Source organism: Pseudophryne corroboree, chromosome 5, assembly GCF_028390025.1.
Source record: "Pseudophryne corroboree isolate aPseCor3 chromosome 5, aPseCor3.hap2, whole genome shotgun sequence".
In the NCBI taxonomy this organism is placed as follows: Eukaryota; Metazoa; Chordata; class Amphibia; order Anura; family Myobatrachidae; genus Pseudophryne; species Pseudophryne corroboree.
The window spans coordinates 326,231,591-326,249,385 of record NC_086448.1 but is presented as its reverse complement, the minus strand read 5'-3'; the positions used below and the strand labels follow the sequence as shown (position 1 = coordinate 326,249,385).

The 17,795-nt window shown below is 40.5% G+C and overlaps 1 protein-coding gene across 2 annotated transcripts in view; it reads left to right on the top strand.

Moving 5' to 3' along the window:
• VPS41 (VPS41 subunit of HOPS complex) overlaps positions 1–17,795 on the top strand; it is a 661,741-nt gene that overhangs the window by 614,249 nt on the left and 29,697 nt on the right. For both annotated transcript variants that reach the window (XM_063922529.1, XM_063922530.1), the window contains exons 24-25: positions 3,461–3,601; positions 12,058–12,194. In XM_063922529.1, the coding sequence (XP_063778599.1) occupies positions 3,461–3,601; positions 12,058–12,194 (278 nt within the window). The remainder of the gene's footprint in view (positions 1–3,460; positions 3,602–12,057; positions 12,195–17,795) is intronic.

Genomic DNA, 17,795 nt, shown 5'->3' with positions numbered 1-17,795 from the left:
TGAGTTCAATCTGCAATCTAAATTGCAGTGTAAAAATAAAGCAGCCAGTATTTACCCTGCACAGAAACAAAATAACCCATCCAAATCTAATTCTCTCTGCAAATGTTATATCTGCCCCCCTGCAGTGCACATGGTTTTGCCCAACTGCTAAAAAATTTCCTGCTGCGATCAACTTGGAATTACCCCCATGGTTTTGCCCAATTGCTAACAAAGTTCCTGCTGCGATCAACTTAGAATTACCCCCATTAGGTAATCACCACATGAAAATCCCTTTGTTCTTATACTCTGTCTCAGCTCGTTATCCAAGCTACTTTTTACAAGTTGTTTTTTTAAGGAAGGGGCCTTCCTATAGATGAAAACAGGCTTATCGGGCAGCAAAGCCCCTATTACCGAACCCTGTTTGAGGATATTCCAATTATCCTTAAAAACACGTTGAATACCTTTAAAAGACCTGTTATATTGACTTTTGAACGCCCACTTATATTTATCATCAGAAGAAGTGGTTTTGTCCTTGATCTCCAAAGGTATTCCATATCTATATTATTAACCTTTTCTCTTGCTGTATTCAAGATATTGGATTTGTATCCTTTCTTGGACAAACGACTGGAGAGTTCATCAAGTTGTTGATTATATATCTCCATATTTGAACAGTTTCTTTTAATTCTTGCAAACTGACTGAACGGCCAGTTTGCATGATGTTGACTTGTTCTGTCTATGAAGCTATTAGAATCTGTCTCTTTTCTATACGTTTTAGAATTCACTTGTTCATTTGCAATATAAATGTTTGGGTCCAAAAATGCCACTTCCTTCTGACTGGTAGTGAACGTCAGCTTGATGGACATATCATTGTGATTAAGCCCTTCACAAATGTTCCTTAGTGCCTCTTTCTCACCCCTCCATACAGAAAGTCACCAATCTCCCATTGGTAATCTGTCAGCATTGAGGACTTTGTGCTTCTATCTATGGTGATTGATTTTCTTTTTCTTTTCTTTTTACTATGTATGACACTCGTTTTGAAATGTGATACTTGGTATGCGCTCTGGTTTGTGGACAAAATCCTCTGCTTCCCATTTGACTTTGCAGTGTGTGGGGATACACACTTTTTTGTACACACTGTAGCTGCATGGCAGTTTTATTGTGCAATTGCACACATTTTTTTCTGTCTAGTTTAGTCCAGTTGCCAACCAAGATTACAGTGTATGACAATGCTCACCTCACCATCCATTCGCAGACCTGGTTACTTTATTTGTTGTTAGTTAGGGATATGTCTACAAAACATCTTTTTCATGGTTTCTGAAGCACTTCTGTATAATCTGTGAGGACTTGGGGATATTATTATACATTAGCTTGTGTTTATCATCCAGATCTATGCTGGATTGGGGTACTTAGGTTTGACCTACAGTAACAAGTTGTATTTTAAACAGGAGATTCTACTTTTTAAAACAATGAAGCCCATATATAATAATATGTGATTTACACTTGGGCCTGATACTCTTACCTTCTTTATAGACACCAAGGGGTCAATTCAATTAGGAGTGAGTTGGCGATAGATAGTTTATTTCATGAAACTAACATACAGTACATCACACAAATGCACACACCCAAGAAATGGGAGATTCAATTAGAAATGGCAATTCTCTGTACTGACTGCAAAGTTACATGACTTGTATACAAAAAGCAATTGGGAGAGGTATATGAAAAAGTGGGGAAATCACCTTGGACCCTAAACAAGTGACAACTGAGATAGCAGGGCCTTACAGAAGACTGTTAGGGACCATAAGGAAAGTTCTAGGTTTTTAAAAGGTGTCAAGTTTATGCATTTTGCAATTTAAATTAATGGTTGAAAAATTATAACAAGCAAATGTTTTTCAGTGAATTACATTTTTTCCAGCATTTTGAAGTAAAGTAAAATGTCTGTGTAGTCATTTTTCTGTGTTTTCATTCAATTATGTAAAAAGTTTGAATAAACACTCTTACCTCTCCCATGAATACAACATCTTTAGGTACCTGTCCCACATCATTTAACCCATTATTGAGTTTTTTAGAGAAATTCACCTGAAAACTGACATGGTATCTTTATTGTCCAAATTATGCTATTTAAACCCCTCCAGGTGCGTAATTATGCATTAGGAGGGGTATACCAGAGGTTCTGCACTGTGTGTCGACATTTCTTCCTTAAAATTGAGATTTCCCCCACCCTTTCTCCTGCTCAAAGATGGGCACACATAAAAAGTGTGTTCCTCTTTAAAAGCAATGTGAGTTTGGAATTGAATTGCAAATGTAATTAACACTAAGGGAAGAATTGAAATCCTATTGCACCCCTTATCTCCCATCTAAAGTGACGGGAGATAGAAGAGCTATGTTCAAATGGCCCCGTTATCGCACTGAGCGTGCCCGTTACAGTCAGGTTTAGGTGTGCAAAGCACCTAAGCCCAACCAAAGTAATAAGTGCGATCGTGAAAAGACCTGTTTGAGTGCCCAAATGGGTCTCTTTACGTGCATTTCAGCTCGCTACCCCCGGAGGTAGCGAGCGGAAATGAACTTGTCGTGCCCGTCGTCTAACATTAGAATACTGCCAGTGGGCGCAATCTCAGGGGGCAGGGAACATTTGAATCCGGCCCTGAGAGTTGGTAGTGAGAATGTCTAACAAGACCCAACTCGCATCTACACTAATTAAATTGTCCCCCAAGACATACCTCCCAACCATTCCAGAAGGGACAAAATGCTCTCTACCTGGACTTCCCTCTTAATTTATGATTGCACCTGTGTTGAAATACCTTTCTTATCAATTAACTAGTTCAACCCAGGTGACATCAGTCATATATTAAGAGGGAAGTCCAGGAGCAGAGCATTTTGTCCATTCTGGAATGAATCATGTTGGGAGGTATGCCCGAGGGTTGCACATGGGGCATATTTTGTCCACCTATTCCCATATCCACCCTGCTTTCAAGATCTGTCATTATTTACTTTTAGCTAAGTATAACTGAAAGTTGTAGTTAAAATGTATCCTGCCTTACTTTGTAATATTGTGCTGTGACTTTCCATTACCAGTCATTTAGAAGCCGATACTCCTGCAAATCATTATGATGAAGAGGAGAGGCATAATTTTTTACCCACTACCCGGCCACAGGAGATCATTTCTCTGCCATTGAAGGACAGATATTGTTATAGATCATTGTTTACATGAAGTGAGGGGTGCACTTACTAACTGGGCAATTGTGAGCAAAATAGAAACTTCAAGGCAAATTAATGGCAGGGTAAACTACTGTATTTTTAGAACCGTTTAGTCGTCCTTTAACTTCAGCTTAGGCATATGTTAGTATATCCTTGTATAGCAATATTATTACTAGTACTATTGTATGCTGTACTGTAATTTGCATTTTTATGACCTTACTTTTATTGCATTGTACTTATTGCTCTTCAGATGATTATTACACATTCATGTCTTTGTGTCCTGCAGGCAGAATGGGTAATAGTCGCAAGGCCTTGCAGATGATCATGGAGGAACTGCATAATGTGGATAAAGCCATTGAGTTTGCCAAAGAGCAGGATGATGCAGAGCTGTGGGAGGATCTTATTCTATACTCCATTGACAAACCACGTAAGAGCAGAGAATGGTGTAATTAGCTTTTACATTGTGATGTTGCCGTATAACCATGAAGGACATCTTTATTACTTTCATATGTATAGTCTGCAACATGGAAAAGATTTAATACCTGTCATTCTTTGATGGTAGCTAGCGTGCATGTGTTTTACCTGTTAGTATCAGCAGCATAAGCAAGTGTTACTTAGTACTGTATATCAACTCAAGATATATTTTTCTTCTTCCCTTTGCAATTTACAGTACATCTGTCAGGAGCATACATGCCATTGGGACATCAGTGTTGCTGGGGATTTTTATACACTGCAGTATTTTGAGAATGAGTCATCACCTAAATAACATTAGCTAATGATGTTTCTGTGTTTGCAAACAGAGCATTTATAGAAGGAAATGACTAAGTTGGACACAAGTTGGGACAGAATAACAGATTGCCTGCAGTCTGTCGGCTCTCCGTTGAGCTCAACAGTGGTGTAGAGAGACACATTTCGGGACACACGATGTATGCTATTGCAGAGCCGTAACTTTACAGTTTGGTGCTCTGTGCTAGAATTAGTGCCACCCCAACTCCATAATTGAAATAGGGATAAATAAAGGATCATGACTCTGTGGGGAAGGGGTGTGGCCACAGAATAGTACCAACTGCACAGTAGTCATCGTTATTCACAATACACCACACAGTAGTGTCCGTTATACACATTATGCCACAGCAGTACACCTTATACACATTATGCTACAGTAGTACACCTTATACACATTGTGCCACACAGTAGAGCCCCTTATACACGTTATGCCACACAGTATAGCCTCTTATACATATTATGCCACACTGAGCCCCAGTAGAGCAGTAGTACCCCTTATACACATTTTGCCATACAGTAGTACCCCTTATACACATTACACCAAAGTAGAGCCCCTCCTCCTCATTACTCCTCATCATCATCATTCCCCTTCCTCCCTCCTTATCATTATCATTTGTCCTCCTCATTATCATTCTGCATATCTCCTCCTCATTCCTCATCATCATCACCCCCCCACCCTGAGCTGCTGTGCAGCATCGTCCTCATTCCTCCTCTTCCTCCTCCTCATTATCATCATCATTCCTCCTCCTCCTTCTCATTCCTACTCCTCATTCCTCCTTATCATCATCATTCCTGCTCTTTCACATTCCACTTCCTCATTTCTTGCTGTTCCTCTTTCCACAAACCCCTCGCCTTCCACCCACTCCGCCGTGAGCTGCTGTGCTGCTTACCTTTTCTATTGCACCGGGCCAAGGGACAGCTCAGCTCACTATGCCTGGGGCGCACTCACTCTGGAAAGACATTATGACGTCCCTCCATTCAGACTGCGGGAGCCAGGGAAGAGGCGGAGCTCGCACAGCTCAGCCAGGATGCTGCACTGCACACACTGAGAAGGAGCTTGGCCGCCTGCCGTTGTGATGTATATTAGCGATATACCTCACAATGGGAACTCAGCAGATTTCGGCTGCTGATTCCGCTCACAGAGCATATGCACTCTGTCCTATTGTGTGACAGCTTGAACTCCACAAAGTATAATACCGTTTTTATTCACATATAACAAGATGACAAACAGAACAGGATAAACCACCTTAAATAGTAGACAAACAAGGCATGATGGTAAATAATACCAGGCATCCCCAGCACCTCGTTAGTTCCTCCACAGATCCGTTCCAGTGTCTCCTGTTCACAGCAAAGTCGCGCCGACGGGTTTCGATACTCCTCAGTATCTTTACCTTTATGGTGAGAGTCCAGTGGTTTATCCTGTTCTGTTTGTCATCTTGTTATATGTGAATAAAAACGGTATTATACTATACCTGCTCATTTCTTTTATGATATCGGATTATGCGAGGGAGGCATATCAGCGAGGAACAAGAAAACGGAGGGGAATTCTATTAAGGTTTGGCCTTCTCCCGTTTATGCTTTAAGTGTCTACAATTCCAGTAGACATATCCTCATGGTACGGACCCCGCTTGCAATATTGTGAAAGTTATCTGCATAACGTTAATATTACACTATTGTATATTTTTTTTTTTTATTGTATGTATTGGAGCAATACAAGAAGTCAGATACCGAAGGTTTCCATCTCTTATTTAGGAGCACAATTCCAAAATACAGATCAATCGGCGCCTGTGGACATTTTGGTGATATCTCTGGTTTTCAATATTGTTCTTTGGGTGTGTGGTGATACGCTTTTATTTCACTCAATAAGTCCATGTTGGCAGCAGAACTGTCTGCGCATTAATCATTTCCAGTGCATTTTGTATAAATGTTCTGGAAAGTGTCACTTTACTTAGCTCACATGGTAACTTAAAAATAGATGACAGTAGAGTCTTGCCCAATTTACTGTAATTCGGGCCCATTTGTCACTTCAGACACAATTAAAGAAGTCATCAGACATTGGGGGAGGGGTGAAGCGATATTGCAGGGCAGTTACAGTTCACTTGACAGCTCCAATCCATTATCTGCGTCCCTGTTTTCTTCCGTCAACTGTGGTCAGTTGTGCACCATTGAGCGCTACGGTAAAAAAAAAAGGACCTTCAGAATTCAGAGCTTTGACACGATTTACTTTTTTAACCTTTGTAATGCACTCATGGAAAGTACTACTACACAAGGGCACACATAAGCATCTGACTAAATTGGAATTGCACACTGGGACAGTTACTATAGTAAATGCAGCAGCTATTCAGAAATCTGAACTCTGCCATGTGTGTACTGGTAATGAGCCTACTCCCATGGGGACATCTCTGCTTCCCTCTAACCATAGTCCTTTAATAACACCTCATTTTGAATAAATCCTGCTTCTTTTCAGGCCTAAAATATTTTTCAGAATCTTGAAACCAACTTAATCAAGCACCTTTTTTACTGAAGATTTAAGGCTTTAGATTTTGGTATATTGATTTCTTAACCCGTTTTCCACTTTGCAGTTGGTATCTATTGGAATAAAAATGAAAGTGTGTAGGAGGTTGTATGTAATGTAAATTGGAGAGATTGATGGCTTAATTTTCTTGCTATGTAGCCAAGGTACTATACGGTTTTATAATTTAAGAAAAAAATGTTCCTCAGTGGCTGCTTTGAATATTGTTTACCCAAATTGTATTTACTTCCAGGACATAGTCATCTTGGTAAACTTTTTTACATCTCATTTATAAAACTATTGAAACACCCAGGCAATATTAGGCAACATTTTTTCTTTTTCTTTTTTTTATTACCGCATTAGGCTTACCAACACAGTTTGCAGAACACTCCAAAAAACCTGAAGTGCAATAAGATAGAAACAAAATTGCATACATCAGAAAAAAAAACACATTTGATATACCTTATTCTCCCGAATCACATCTACACCTACAGTAGAGGAGGACAAATGAATACATAAACAGGATTTATGTATTTTAGATATACTGTACTGTAGGTGTTTTTGAAACTGCTGAATCTGAGCTTGAATTCTTTTGATCAGTGGTTCCAGTCTCTCTTGCTCTTTCTGCAATTGTTCTGACTCAGTCTGTGGCTACTTACATGACTCCATTCATCTTCACACATGATAACACTGACCCTGACAGTTGTATCCCTGTCCTTACTCAATCATGTGATGGACAGGTTACGAAATCCTTCAAAATCAGCACAGGTATCTCCTACAGTAGTTGGAGGGACTGTCTTACAATCTTACTGGCTACATGTTACTCTATCACTGTCAACTTCTAACTTTGGGGTAAAATGTATTAACGTATGATAGGAGCAAAATCTGTAAATGCAATTGTTACGTGCAGCAGTTACCACTTCCCAACATGTATCGAAGCATATATCAAATTGTAAACACCATATCTGCAGTGCATCCATCATTATCGCACGGCCAGATTGTACAATGGTTGCGATACTAGATAACCATTTATTTAGCCATGAGACATTTACAGTTCGACTGGCAGCCTGAAAGATTATTCAAAGGTCTAATCGTCGTTATCAGGCATCCCATGTTGTAACTAACTATTGGGCGATTCTCCGCGATGCACGGGACAGCTACACAAATTCAAACGAAAGTGGGTCTTTAGTTATAGGGTAATGCATTGCTACTAAACAATTACGTGTTCATATAACAACAATTTCTTAACAGACCAGTATAAAGAAAAAAAAAAATTAAAAGCATGTGATGCACAGGACTTTATGTTTGAGAATCACCAAGTTCCAATCCTGTGCGAGCACTGCTGATGTGTTTCTGCACGTGCGCTAGCTGACTCACCCAATTGCTTCCATGCAGGTAATTTTTGCACATGTACTATTTGCCTTCCATCATATAAAACCTGCAGGGCTGTGGGAGTGGCTGGCATTGCAGAAGAGGCAAGTTAACATTCTCCCTCTTCATCAAATGATTTTATAATACATTCCAGCGATATTTGTTTCTGCATTGCCTCGTTAATGGGTGAAGCAAAAACTGCGTTTTTGGATCTTTATTGGCCACGTTAATATACTTCCCCTTGCTCATACATCTGATATGGGGGACATTGCATTGCTGACTGTGGATTAGATGGGCTGGCACAGGAGTCGGGTACTAAAGTGTTAACTAAACTAGTTCCACCCCCCGAACCCCTTCTGCTTTCACCAGACTTCAGTTTTTCTTTATGGAGTATGACACTTTATTTACAGCTAATGTGATTTATTTTTTCTTTTATTTAGCACATTGCAGCAGCCTCAGAGCAGATATTAGCTTGCTGGAATAGAATGGGGCCCTGCTTGGACCAGCAGCTCACTTGACTGTCTCTTCAGACTTTCAAGTCTCTGCAGTGGTGGCTCCAATCCCAGAACCTATCCAAGGGCTTTTCAATTTGGGATTTGACCCTTGTTGTCACAGATGCCAGCCTAATGGGCTGGGGCGCTGTAACACTGGAAATGCATCTACAGGGCCGCTGGTCCAGGTCGGAATCAGCTCTTCCCATCAACATTTTGGAGTTGAGAGCAGTCAGAGACGCTCTGGTTCAGGCTCAAGATGTTCTGTGCAATAAGCCAGTTCACATTCAGTCAGACAGTGCCATTACTGTGGCTTATATAAATTGCCAGGGAGTCACCGGGCGATGGCGGTGGTAGTTTTCTGGGTAGAAATCTGGGTACTTGCCATTTCAACCATTGTCATTCCAGGGGTGGAAGACTGGGAGGTGGACTTTCTTCATCGCCACACGATCCACCCCGGGGAATGGGTTACATAAGGAATTTTTTCAGATGATTTTGGATTGTTGGGGATAACGGACATAGATTTCATGGCTTCCCAGCTCAACAAGAAATTGCCTGTGTATAGAGCATGCTCCAGATACCGGCAGGAAACCTTTGTGAATGCTGTGATGGCCCCTTTCCAGCTGAGTTATCCATTTCCTCTCCTGTCAAAAGTAATTCAGTGAATTCAGCAGTAGGGACTCCCGGTTATTCTAATTGCTATAAATTGGTTTTGTTTCTGATACAGAAAGAAGAAATATAAGGTATGTGGACATTTCTCCTTATTACCAGTGCACGAAGTTGGGTGGTATACAGCAGTATGGCATACTGCCACTTCAAGCACTGGGCTTAGCAGTTTTCCAGCTCTCCCCCCGCAGCTTTTGCTGCTAGTGTTGGCTGCGGTGGGGATGTGGACGGAACAAAGTCCCTTACTCTTCATGGCGGGCTTAAACCTAACCCCTCGCTGCCACTACCGCCCCAAAGATGGCCGGCGACCTCTGTCTTGAACCTCACCTTCCACTCACCCAGGATAGAGGGAGCCCGCTGCGTGTAGGTCGACAGCGCAGGGTTACCACCCAGGATAGAGGGAGCTGGCCATATGTGGGGAGGCGCGGAAACGTTGGGGTTATCACCCAGGAAAGAGGGAGCCAGACGTGTGTGGGGCAGCAGTGGCAACGCAGGGTTAGGATGGAACTGCCGTAAGGGAGTAGGTACTTTTTCTGTCCAGAAGTGCAGGGGTGAGAGAGGGAAGGAGAGGTTCAGAGGTAATAGAGGGAAGGAGTGAGTGAGAGGTACAGTAGTGATGGAGGGAGGATGTGAGAAGTGTAGGGGTGAAAGAGGGAAGGAGAGCTGTAGGAGTGATAGAGGGAAGGAGGAAGTGAGAAGTGCAGGGGTGAGAGAATGAAGGAGTGGAGTAAAGATGATAGAGGGAAGGAGGGAGTGAGAGGTGCAGGGTTAAAGGGGTAAGAAAAGTAGGAAGTAAAAGGAGCAGGGGGTGACGTGAGACATTAAGAAAAAGGGAAATAAACCAGATATGGGGAGAGGTGTATGGACACAGGAGGCAATGAACACAGGTTGGATAACTTTATGTCATATAATATGATTGCTTTTATACTGTAATAGCTGGAGTACCCGGCGTTGCCTCGGATTTTAAGAATGTCTGTTTACAAAAATAAATGTAAATATTAAACACATAGTATAAATAACATTGTAGATAGCTGAATACCCGTGCTTTGCTATGGGATGAGGATGGTAAATGAGAATGATAGTTGTTTGTGAATTTACATTGGTTGGAGATCTAGTATATAGGCATATGTTGCTTCCCTGACGCACTTTGTGTAGGTGCTGGACCCCTTTTTGGTCCCCCAAGGGACCCTGCTCTTCCCACTATACAACTCTCAGTCTGTGGCGTCCTGCGGCCTCCATTCCCCTCCTCACATCATGTCAGTGCCCCCGTGAAATTATCGATTTATTGTCAGTTTCTTGTGTAACGCAACACATTATGTATCTCCTGATATACTCTCTGCTGCTGGGGGACCGTGTGACTTCCACTATATAACTCTCAATGTGTGGCTTCGTGCTACCTCCATTCCCCTCCTCACATCATGTCACTGCCCTTGTCACATGCAGCCCTGTCATCACTGACATATCATGCATGTCCTGGTATAGTGTGTGCTGCTTTCCCACCCCTAGGGGTGCTAGTGGTGTGTTACCCCCACAGTGTTTGTTTCCAGAGTGAAAGTCATATGTGTAGCAAGTTTGTTGTAAATTGCTGCAGGCATTCCAGAGTTATGCTGTCTGCTGAAATACTCAGTGCTGCTGCCTCACCCCTAGGGGTGCTAGGGGTGTCTTCCTCCACAGTGTTTGTTCCCAGATTGTGAGGCATCTGTGTACCAAGATTTGAGTACATTGCTCCAGCAATTCCGGAGTTATGCTGTCTCCTGATATACTCTGTGCTGCTGTCTCCCCCCCCAGGGGTGCTAGGGATTTCTAATTGTTTTAGTTGCCTCCGCCGTGTTTTAATACGCTCGTATGTAAAATTTCACGATTTTCGCTTGTAAACTGTGGATTTGTATAGAAAGACAGAAGGACGGATTTTCGCTTTTATATAGTAGAAATAGTGTTATAAAGTATCTACAATTGATTTCACATCAAAATCCCTAAAGTTTCTGGAGTGCTAGGTACCCCAGATCCCCGGTCATTCTATTCAATTTTCCATACCCCCACTTCTAAATTCCCACTTCAATCACTGCTGATTATTACAGTATATCATGTGGCATTTGCTTTTACCTCATGACACCGCTAAAACATAATGCTCTCCTGATTTCCTACCGTGGCCTCTTGTAACCGTGTTAATCATCAGTCATGGAACTCATATTTCTTATGTTCAGTTCTTCTAGGCTGATTTTAGAACTCATTTTTCTAATAATGGTATTATTATTATTATTATTATTATTAAGTGGTTTAGTTATTAGTAATGCCATTACTGATCACATTCACCCGCCCCTCAATTAATGCTCATAATGTACAACACTAACACATCGTCCTTCCACCGTTCTCTCCTCAGCCTCTACACATTATGTTTATGCTTGCATAGAAAATAGGTGGCTAGCTAGTTCACAGCATTATTTTACACACTACTCACATGTGGCTGATCTGCTTTACAAAACAAACCATTGTACATTTTCAACAAGATTTGCTCCTTACTCTAATGGGCCCTACACACTGGCAGATCCACCGCCAAGCTGCCCGACGGCGGATACGGCTGACGCGCGGCGGGGGAAGCGGTGACGGGGGAGTGAAGTTTCTTCACTCCCCCCGTCGCCCGGCTCCATAGCAGTGCATGCAAATATGGACGAGATTGTCCATATTGGCCTGTATGCACAAGCGATGGGGCACCAACGATGAACGAGCGCGGGGCCGCGCATCGTTCATCGTTGCTGCCTCCACACTGAAAGATATGAACGGTATCTCGTTCATTAATGAACGAGATTGTTCATATATTTCAGGAATATCGGCCAGTGTGTAGGGCCCTTAAATCAACCTACAGTATATATAATTTCGTTATCTCCTTTAGGTTGTAAGCTGTAGAGACCATTACCTACTGATTTTATTGTTTTCAAATGTCTGTTATGATATTTGTAATTTTACTTTGTGTTATTTTTTTTCCTGGCTGTACAGTGCTGTGGAATGTCGTCACTGTGTGAAGAATAATAATTATAAAAAATATCCTTTCATTAACAGCGTTTATAACAGGATTACTAAATAACATTGGAACCCATGTTGATCCAATTCTTCTGATTCACCGCATTAAAGAAGGGATGGAGATTCCTAATTTGAGGGATTCACTTGTTAAAATCTTGCAGGACTATAATCTCCAGGTGAGTACTAATCCCCTGCCAAAGATTTTGGAAATTAATGAAAAGTGTATTAGAGAAAAGAATAAATAAAATGAATATTGCTTCAGTCATATGGTGTTATGTATTGTTTAAAGAAATACAAAAAAATAATTCCACTTTTTTAATCTCTGACTCCCTTGGTGGTGCCGTTACCGTCGCCATAACATCTGAGTCCTACATGGCTTAATAGCTAGGAATTTATATATATATATATGTGTGTATATATATATATATATATATATATATATATATATATAATTCCTAGCTATAGAGGAGATCAGGATATGGGTGCCCTCTCCTGGGGTAGATGGGCACCCCCAAATGCACTGCATCCAGGAAAGCAGCACTTATTTGTACATCAATATGTTTATTTGTTTTATTCAGATATTTACTATCTGCTGTTACATTGTGTGGTCTTCTGAATACTAACATAAAGTTAGTACTGCCATGCACAGCAGGACTGCCCTTTATTTGTTGTCATTATCGTTTTAAATTACGAGTTTGCTTTAAGACTGCTTCAAACACTATCGGCTTCACTCCTATGCTCCCTAGATACCATACCGGTGCATAAATCCTTTTTGGATATTATCTTGTAGTTTATTGTGACTATACATAAAGCAGCAGGCTTTGTCTTTATACTGTTCCTCTTTCTTGTGCTGAATTCATATAAACAACAGGGACTTTTGTAAAAGCTGCTTAAATATATATATATATAGTGTGTGTGTGTGTGTGTGTGTGTGTGTGTGTGTGTGTGTGTGTGTGTGTGTGTATATATATATATATATATATATATATATATATATATATATATAAAATGTATACTGTATTTAAGTCTCCATGGTCACGGCACAAAGTGATGCACCACAGTCAGATGTAAAACATTGAACCATAATCTCATAGTGGTCTTATCGAGTAAGATACTGTACATCTATCAAGTGAGGCTAAGATGGCTGTTTATCAGTTTAAGGCAATCGTAAAGATTTTTGCCTCTTATTGCAGTGATAGGAATCTAACACACCAATTTACCAATGGAACTTTGCCGGTGGCTCAGGTCCCCTCAGTGTTGGCTGACAGGGGTATGCAGATACCGATCACTCCAGAACCAAGTCCACGTCTCATAGATTTGCTGGTTCACATGGCTTTCCCGTAGCAGATGTAAAAATATATATATATATATATATATATATATTTTTTTTTTTTTATTTTTTTTTTAAATTGAATAATTTTTTTTTGAAAAATAAACAAAGAACAGACAAGTTGCAATCACATGAAGAGGAAAATCATAATGGGGTTTACAGCTCAATATATAAGTGTAAAGGGCCATCTGACATACAGAAGCAAGACATAAAGCGTATATAATATACATACGGTACATAAAAAAACAGATCAGATGCACAGGTACAGTATATATAAAGGGACTTTATTTGGCGTCAACTAAAGTTCATACACAGAATAAATATAGAGTTCCAGGAGTACAACAGCCTACGTAGTTGAAATAGTCGCAAAATTTAGAGTTATTTTTTATGGATGATGAATCCAGCCTAAGGTTTCTTATTATTGACCATGTGCCGGAGAGCCCGAGAGGGGGAGATCGGCACAAAAGGTTGTTACAGATTGAGACAAAATGGATACAGGTTTTGGATACTGTTAAACCAAGGGGCCTCAATGATCACCTCTCTTACAATATGTATTGGTAACCTTGTGGGAGTTATGTTCTGACCTATTTATGGAACTTTGTTGTATGATATATTTTGGCATAGTCATTTATATAACCATATATATAGGTCTAGTGGCTGCATTGACTTTATCTAAAACTGTACTTGCAATTTGTTTATTATTTTCGATGCACTAGCACTTTGTTCTGTATGTTTTTTTGTATTTGGTTAATATTTGTTCTTTGTAGGTATGTGGTGGTACTATAAATCTGTGTTGCCAAACGGGTTGCCATGGATACCAGACGCTTGGCTTGGCCTTCGTGGTCAGCATTACTGGGTTGCTAAGGCAACAACTACGGCGGCCGGTGAGGTCCGTGAGAGGGATGCGGCATAGCTGCTGATTGGTCTTTGAGTTAAGCGTTTGCTGATAGGCACCGCTATTGGTGCGTGTCATTATTGATGGCCCAGGAGTTATTGACGGGTTGCTATGACAACCGGGCGCGCTTTGTACACGTATTAAGACTTCCGGAAAAGGGATGTGCTACACTGATTAGACGGCTGGGATTTGAGATTGGCGCGCTCGTTTGGCTACACGGAGGGGTATATAAGGTATGTCTATGTCACTTGTTAATTGTTATGTGTATCCTGATGATGGGTTGAAATAAACCCGAAACGTTGATAAGAGGACGTTGTCCAGTTAGTCTTTGTGAGACCAGTGAGTGCCGTCTTTGGGTGTATCTACATGCTTTCTGTCGACGCAGCACCTTGGCAAGCTATACATACGGGACAGACGTGAGTGCCGACCTTTGGAATTTATATATATATATATATATATATATATATATAGATATTTTTTTTTTTTTTTAAATTGAATAATTTTTTATTAAGCTTAATTTTTTTTTTTTGAAAAATAAACAAAGAACAGACAAGTTGCAATCACATAAAGAGGAAAATCATAATGGGGTTTACAGCTCAATATATAAGTGTAAAGGGCCATCTGACATACAGAAGCAAGACATAAAGCGTATATAATATACATACTGTACATAAAAAAACAGATCAGATGCACAGGTACAGTATATATAAAGGGACTTTATTTGGCGTCAACTAAAGTTCATACACAGAATAAATATAGAGTTCCAGGAGTACAACAGCCTACGTAGTTGAAATAGTCGCAAAATGCTTGACACCCTTAGTTGTAAAAAAGCAATTCACCAAGCCCCAGGGCTAACAGAGTGATGCAGGTGGAGAGGAGACACAGCAGCGGGCAGGAACTTTAGCCAAACATGATTGCTTCTATCTTTACCAGATACGGTAAATTTGGACTTAGTATTTCAAGTGATTTAGAGTTATTTTTCATGGATGATGATAATCTTGACCAGGGAAACCCAAGCACTAGACTTGGGTTCGTAGGTGGCCATCCAGGAATGAGCCACACATACCTTAGTTAACGTGCGTAGATCAATAACCTACTGTAGGTACGGCCTATTATGTCTATCTACTGTAAGTAATCATTATCTATCACTGGTAATACCTGCCTAGGTTTTTCTCCCTTTCATAGATAGTCTCCTTGGTTGATGAACTAGGGAACCTGCTCAAACAAAAATAGTAAATCAATGAAACAGGCAAGAGATCATCATGTTAACATTTTATTTTGTGCCACTGAATACAGAACACTACTCTATATTTAAACTTACATAACCAAAAACAAGATAATAGGTATTGTAAGTACTAATTGGAGGCACAAGGGATTAGAGGTTATATATAATATTCTCTGTGGGACTAGAGGACCAGAAAGTGAGTATTAAGCGGAAGAATGATGACTGCTGTAGGAACATAGTAATTAAAGGAAACATTTTGATGATTGCAATGGAATGTACTAGATCATTGCTGCGTGTGGCTCTGACATAGTGAAATGTCAGAGCCACATGCTCTCAATTTAGTGACAAAGATAAGAAGGGCAGGTACAGTACTTCAGATGGAGGGGTAAATTTACTAACAAGGGAGTTCTATTTAAGATGGGATGTTGCCCATAGCAACCAATCAGATTCTACTTGTCATTTATCTAGCACCTTCTAGAAGATAATACCTGGAATCTGATTGGTTGCTATGGGCAACGTCCCATCTTAAATAGAACTTTCATCTTAGTAAATTTACCCAGGAGTCTGGATTTTGGTGCTGGAGAACTGTTGTGGAATGAGAGCTGGGAAGAAGAGATTGCGTTGTATAGTAAAGGAGATGGCCAATAGTTCGGCAACAGAAGACTGGGGCAAATGCAAGATGTGGTGTGTTTGGTATTGGCGGCAGAATCTTAGAAGCTTGCTATGTGGTGGAAGATATGGGCTTCTGTTGTCAGTGTGTATATTCTTGTGATAAGTATCTGTTCATATTGTTTGCGTGTGTTGTTCAGGTTTTTGTTCAAGACCTGGTGTTTCCATTGACTACTATTTTGCTTAAATATCAAGATAAAAAGCTATTTTCATTCAACCAATGTTCTCTGTTCTTTCACTTATATCCTTTTGCTAACGCACTGTTAATATTTACCTTGTACTTGTCCTGTATTGTTTTCAACTGTAAGTCACTATTTTCCTGTTTTGATTATTTTGTTTATGTACTCTGTAATTGGGTGCTGCGGATCCCTTGTGGCGCCATATAAATAAAGGATTATGATGATGATGATGATAATAATAGTAATAATAAAAAAGTCTATTTTAGATATAGTCCCTCTGTCCCTTTATAACACTATGTCAGGCTTAATGTGTAAAGCTGGTTAGATAAGATCCTCTTCCAAAGCATTCTCTTTCTGGCTCCAACCTCAGTATTATATTATCCATTATGTTCTTTATTGTAAAGTATATTTTCTGTGATCAAAGTTAATGTAAGCTGTGCAGATCTGTAGGCCCTGAGATTCTTGATGGTAGTCTAGGGAAAATGCATGGCTTTATGTATTTTTTTCCCAAGTAATATAAAGTAAATCCCTTCAGTTTTAAGCAGAGATTTCTGGGAACAACATTAACTTACAGTGTTATCTTCTCCATAGTGTATTGTTTTGATGATTCATCTTTAATTAAAACTGTGCACAGGGTTATTAATCATGCTGGGATATTGCTGACTGGCACATCTGCATCTTTATGAATATCGCTTGAAGTCTATTATTTTAAGAAGCACGACTTTGCTTATTTATGTTTAGAGATTTTCTTATGAGTCATGTACATTTTTATTCCTTATGTGATAAGATACATACACCCTTCCTGAGCAACGTCGTTTACTTTCTTGGCAAGTGTTTATGCCGCCGCCGACGAGCGATGCGTGGCCCCACAGGTTGTTAACGACCCTCGCTGTCAGCCGTGCATGCAGCTCAATTTGGACTGCAATCCAAAAGCTGCATGCATGGTCCGGCCGCAGCGTGATGTCACTGAGTGATATGGTCTCCGGCCCGGGAGGGGAAATGCTAGGCGAAGTCGCTCATAGAGCACATCGCCTAGTGTGTACCTACCTATACTGCTACCCAGCAGATGACAGACATAAACAACTTTTTGCTTGGAAAATAGTACTTTTTATTTGTTCATGTCACAGACTGCACAGCTAACTTTTGTCAGGGTCACAGCAGGCGACCATGCTCTAGCTAGACACAGTTCTGCAGTCTAGTCCCCGGATGGTCAGCTAGACAGCATCAGCCGCCTCATCCACAACAACAGATAGTGTTTTATCCTCCACCCAAGCACTACAAACTAAGAAAACAACACATTAGGTACCCCCTTGTGGTGCATCTGTGTGTTTGTCTGTTGCAAGAGAAATCCAGAGTAAATTCAACTCTGTCAGCAGCCTATTCCTGCAGACTCTTTGGTTTTCACCTATCCCTCGGTAGGAGAGATGTGGCACATAAGCCTCTTTGCCACACTTGTTTCCCACCTTTTATTTCCATAAT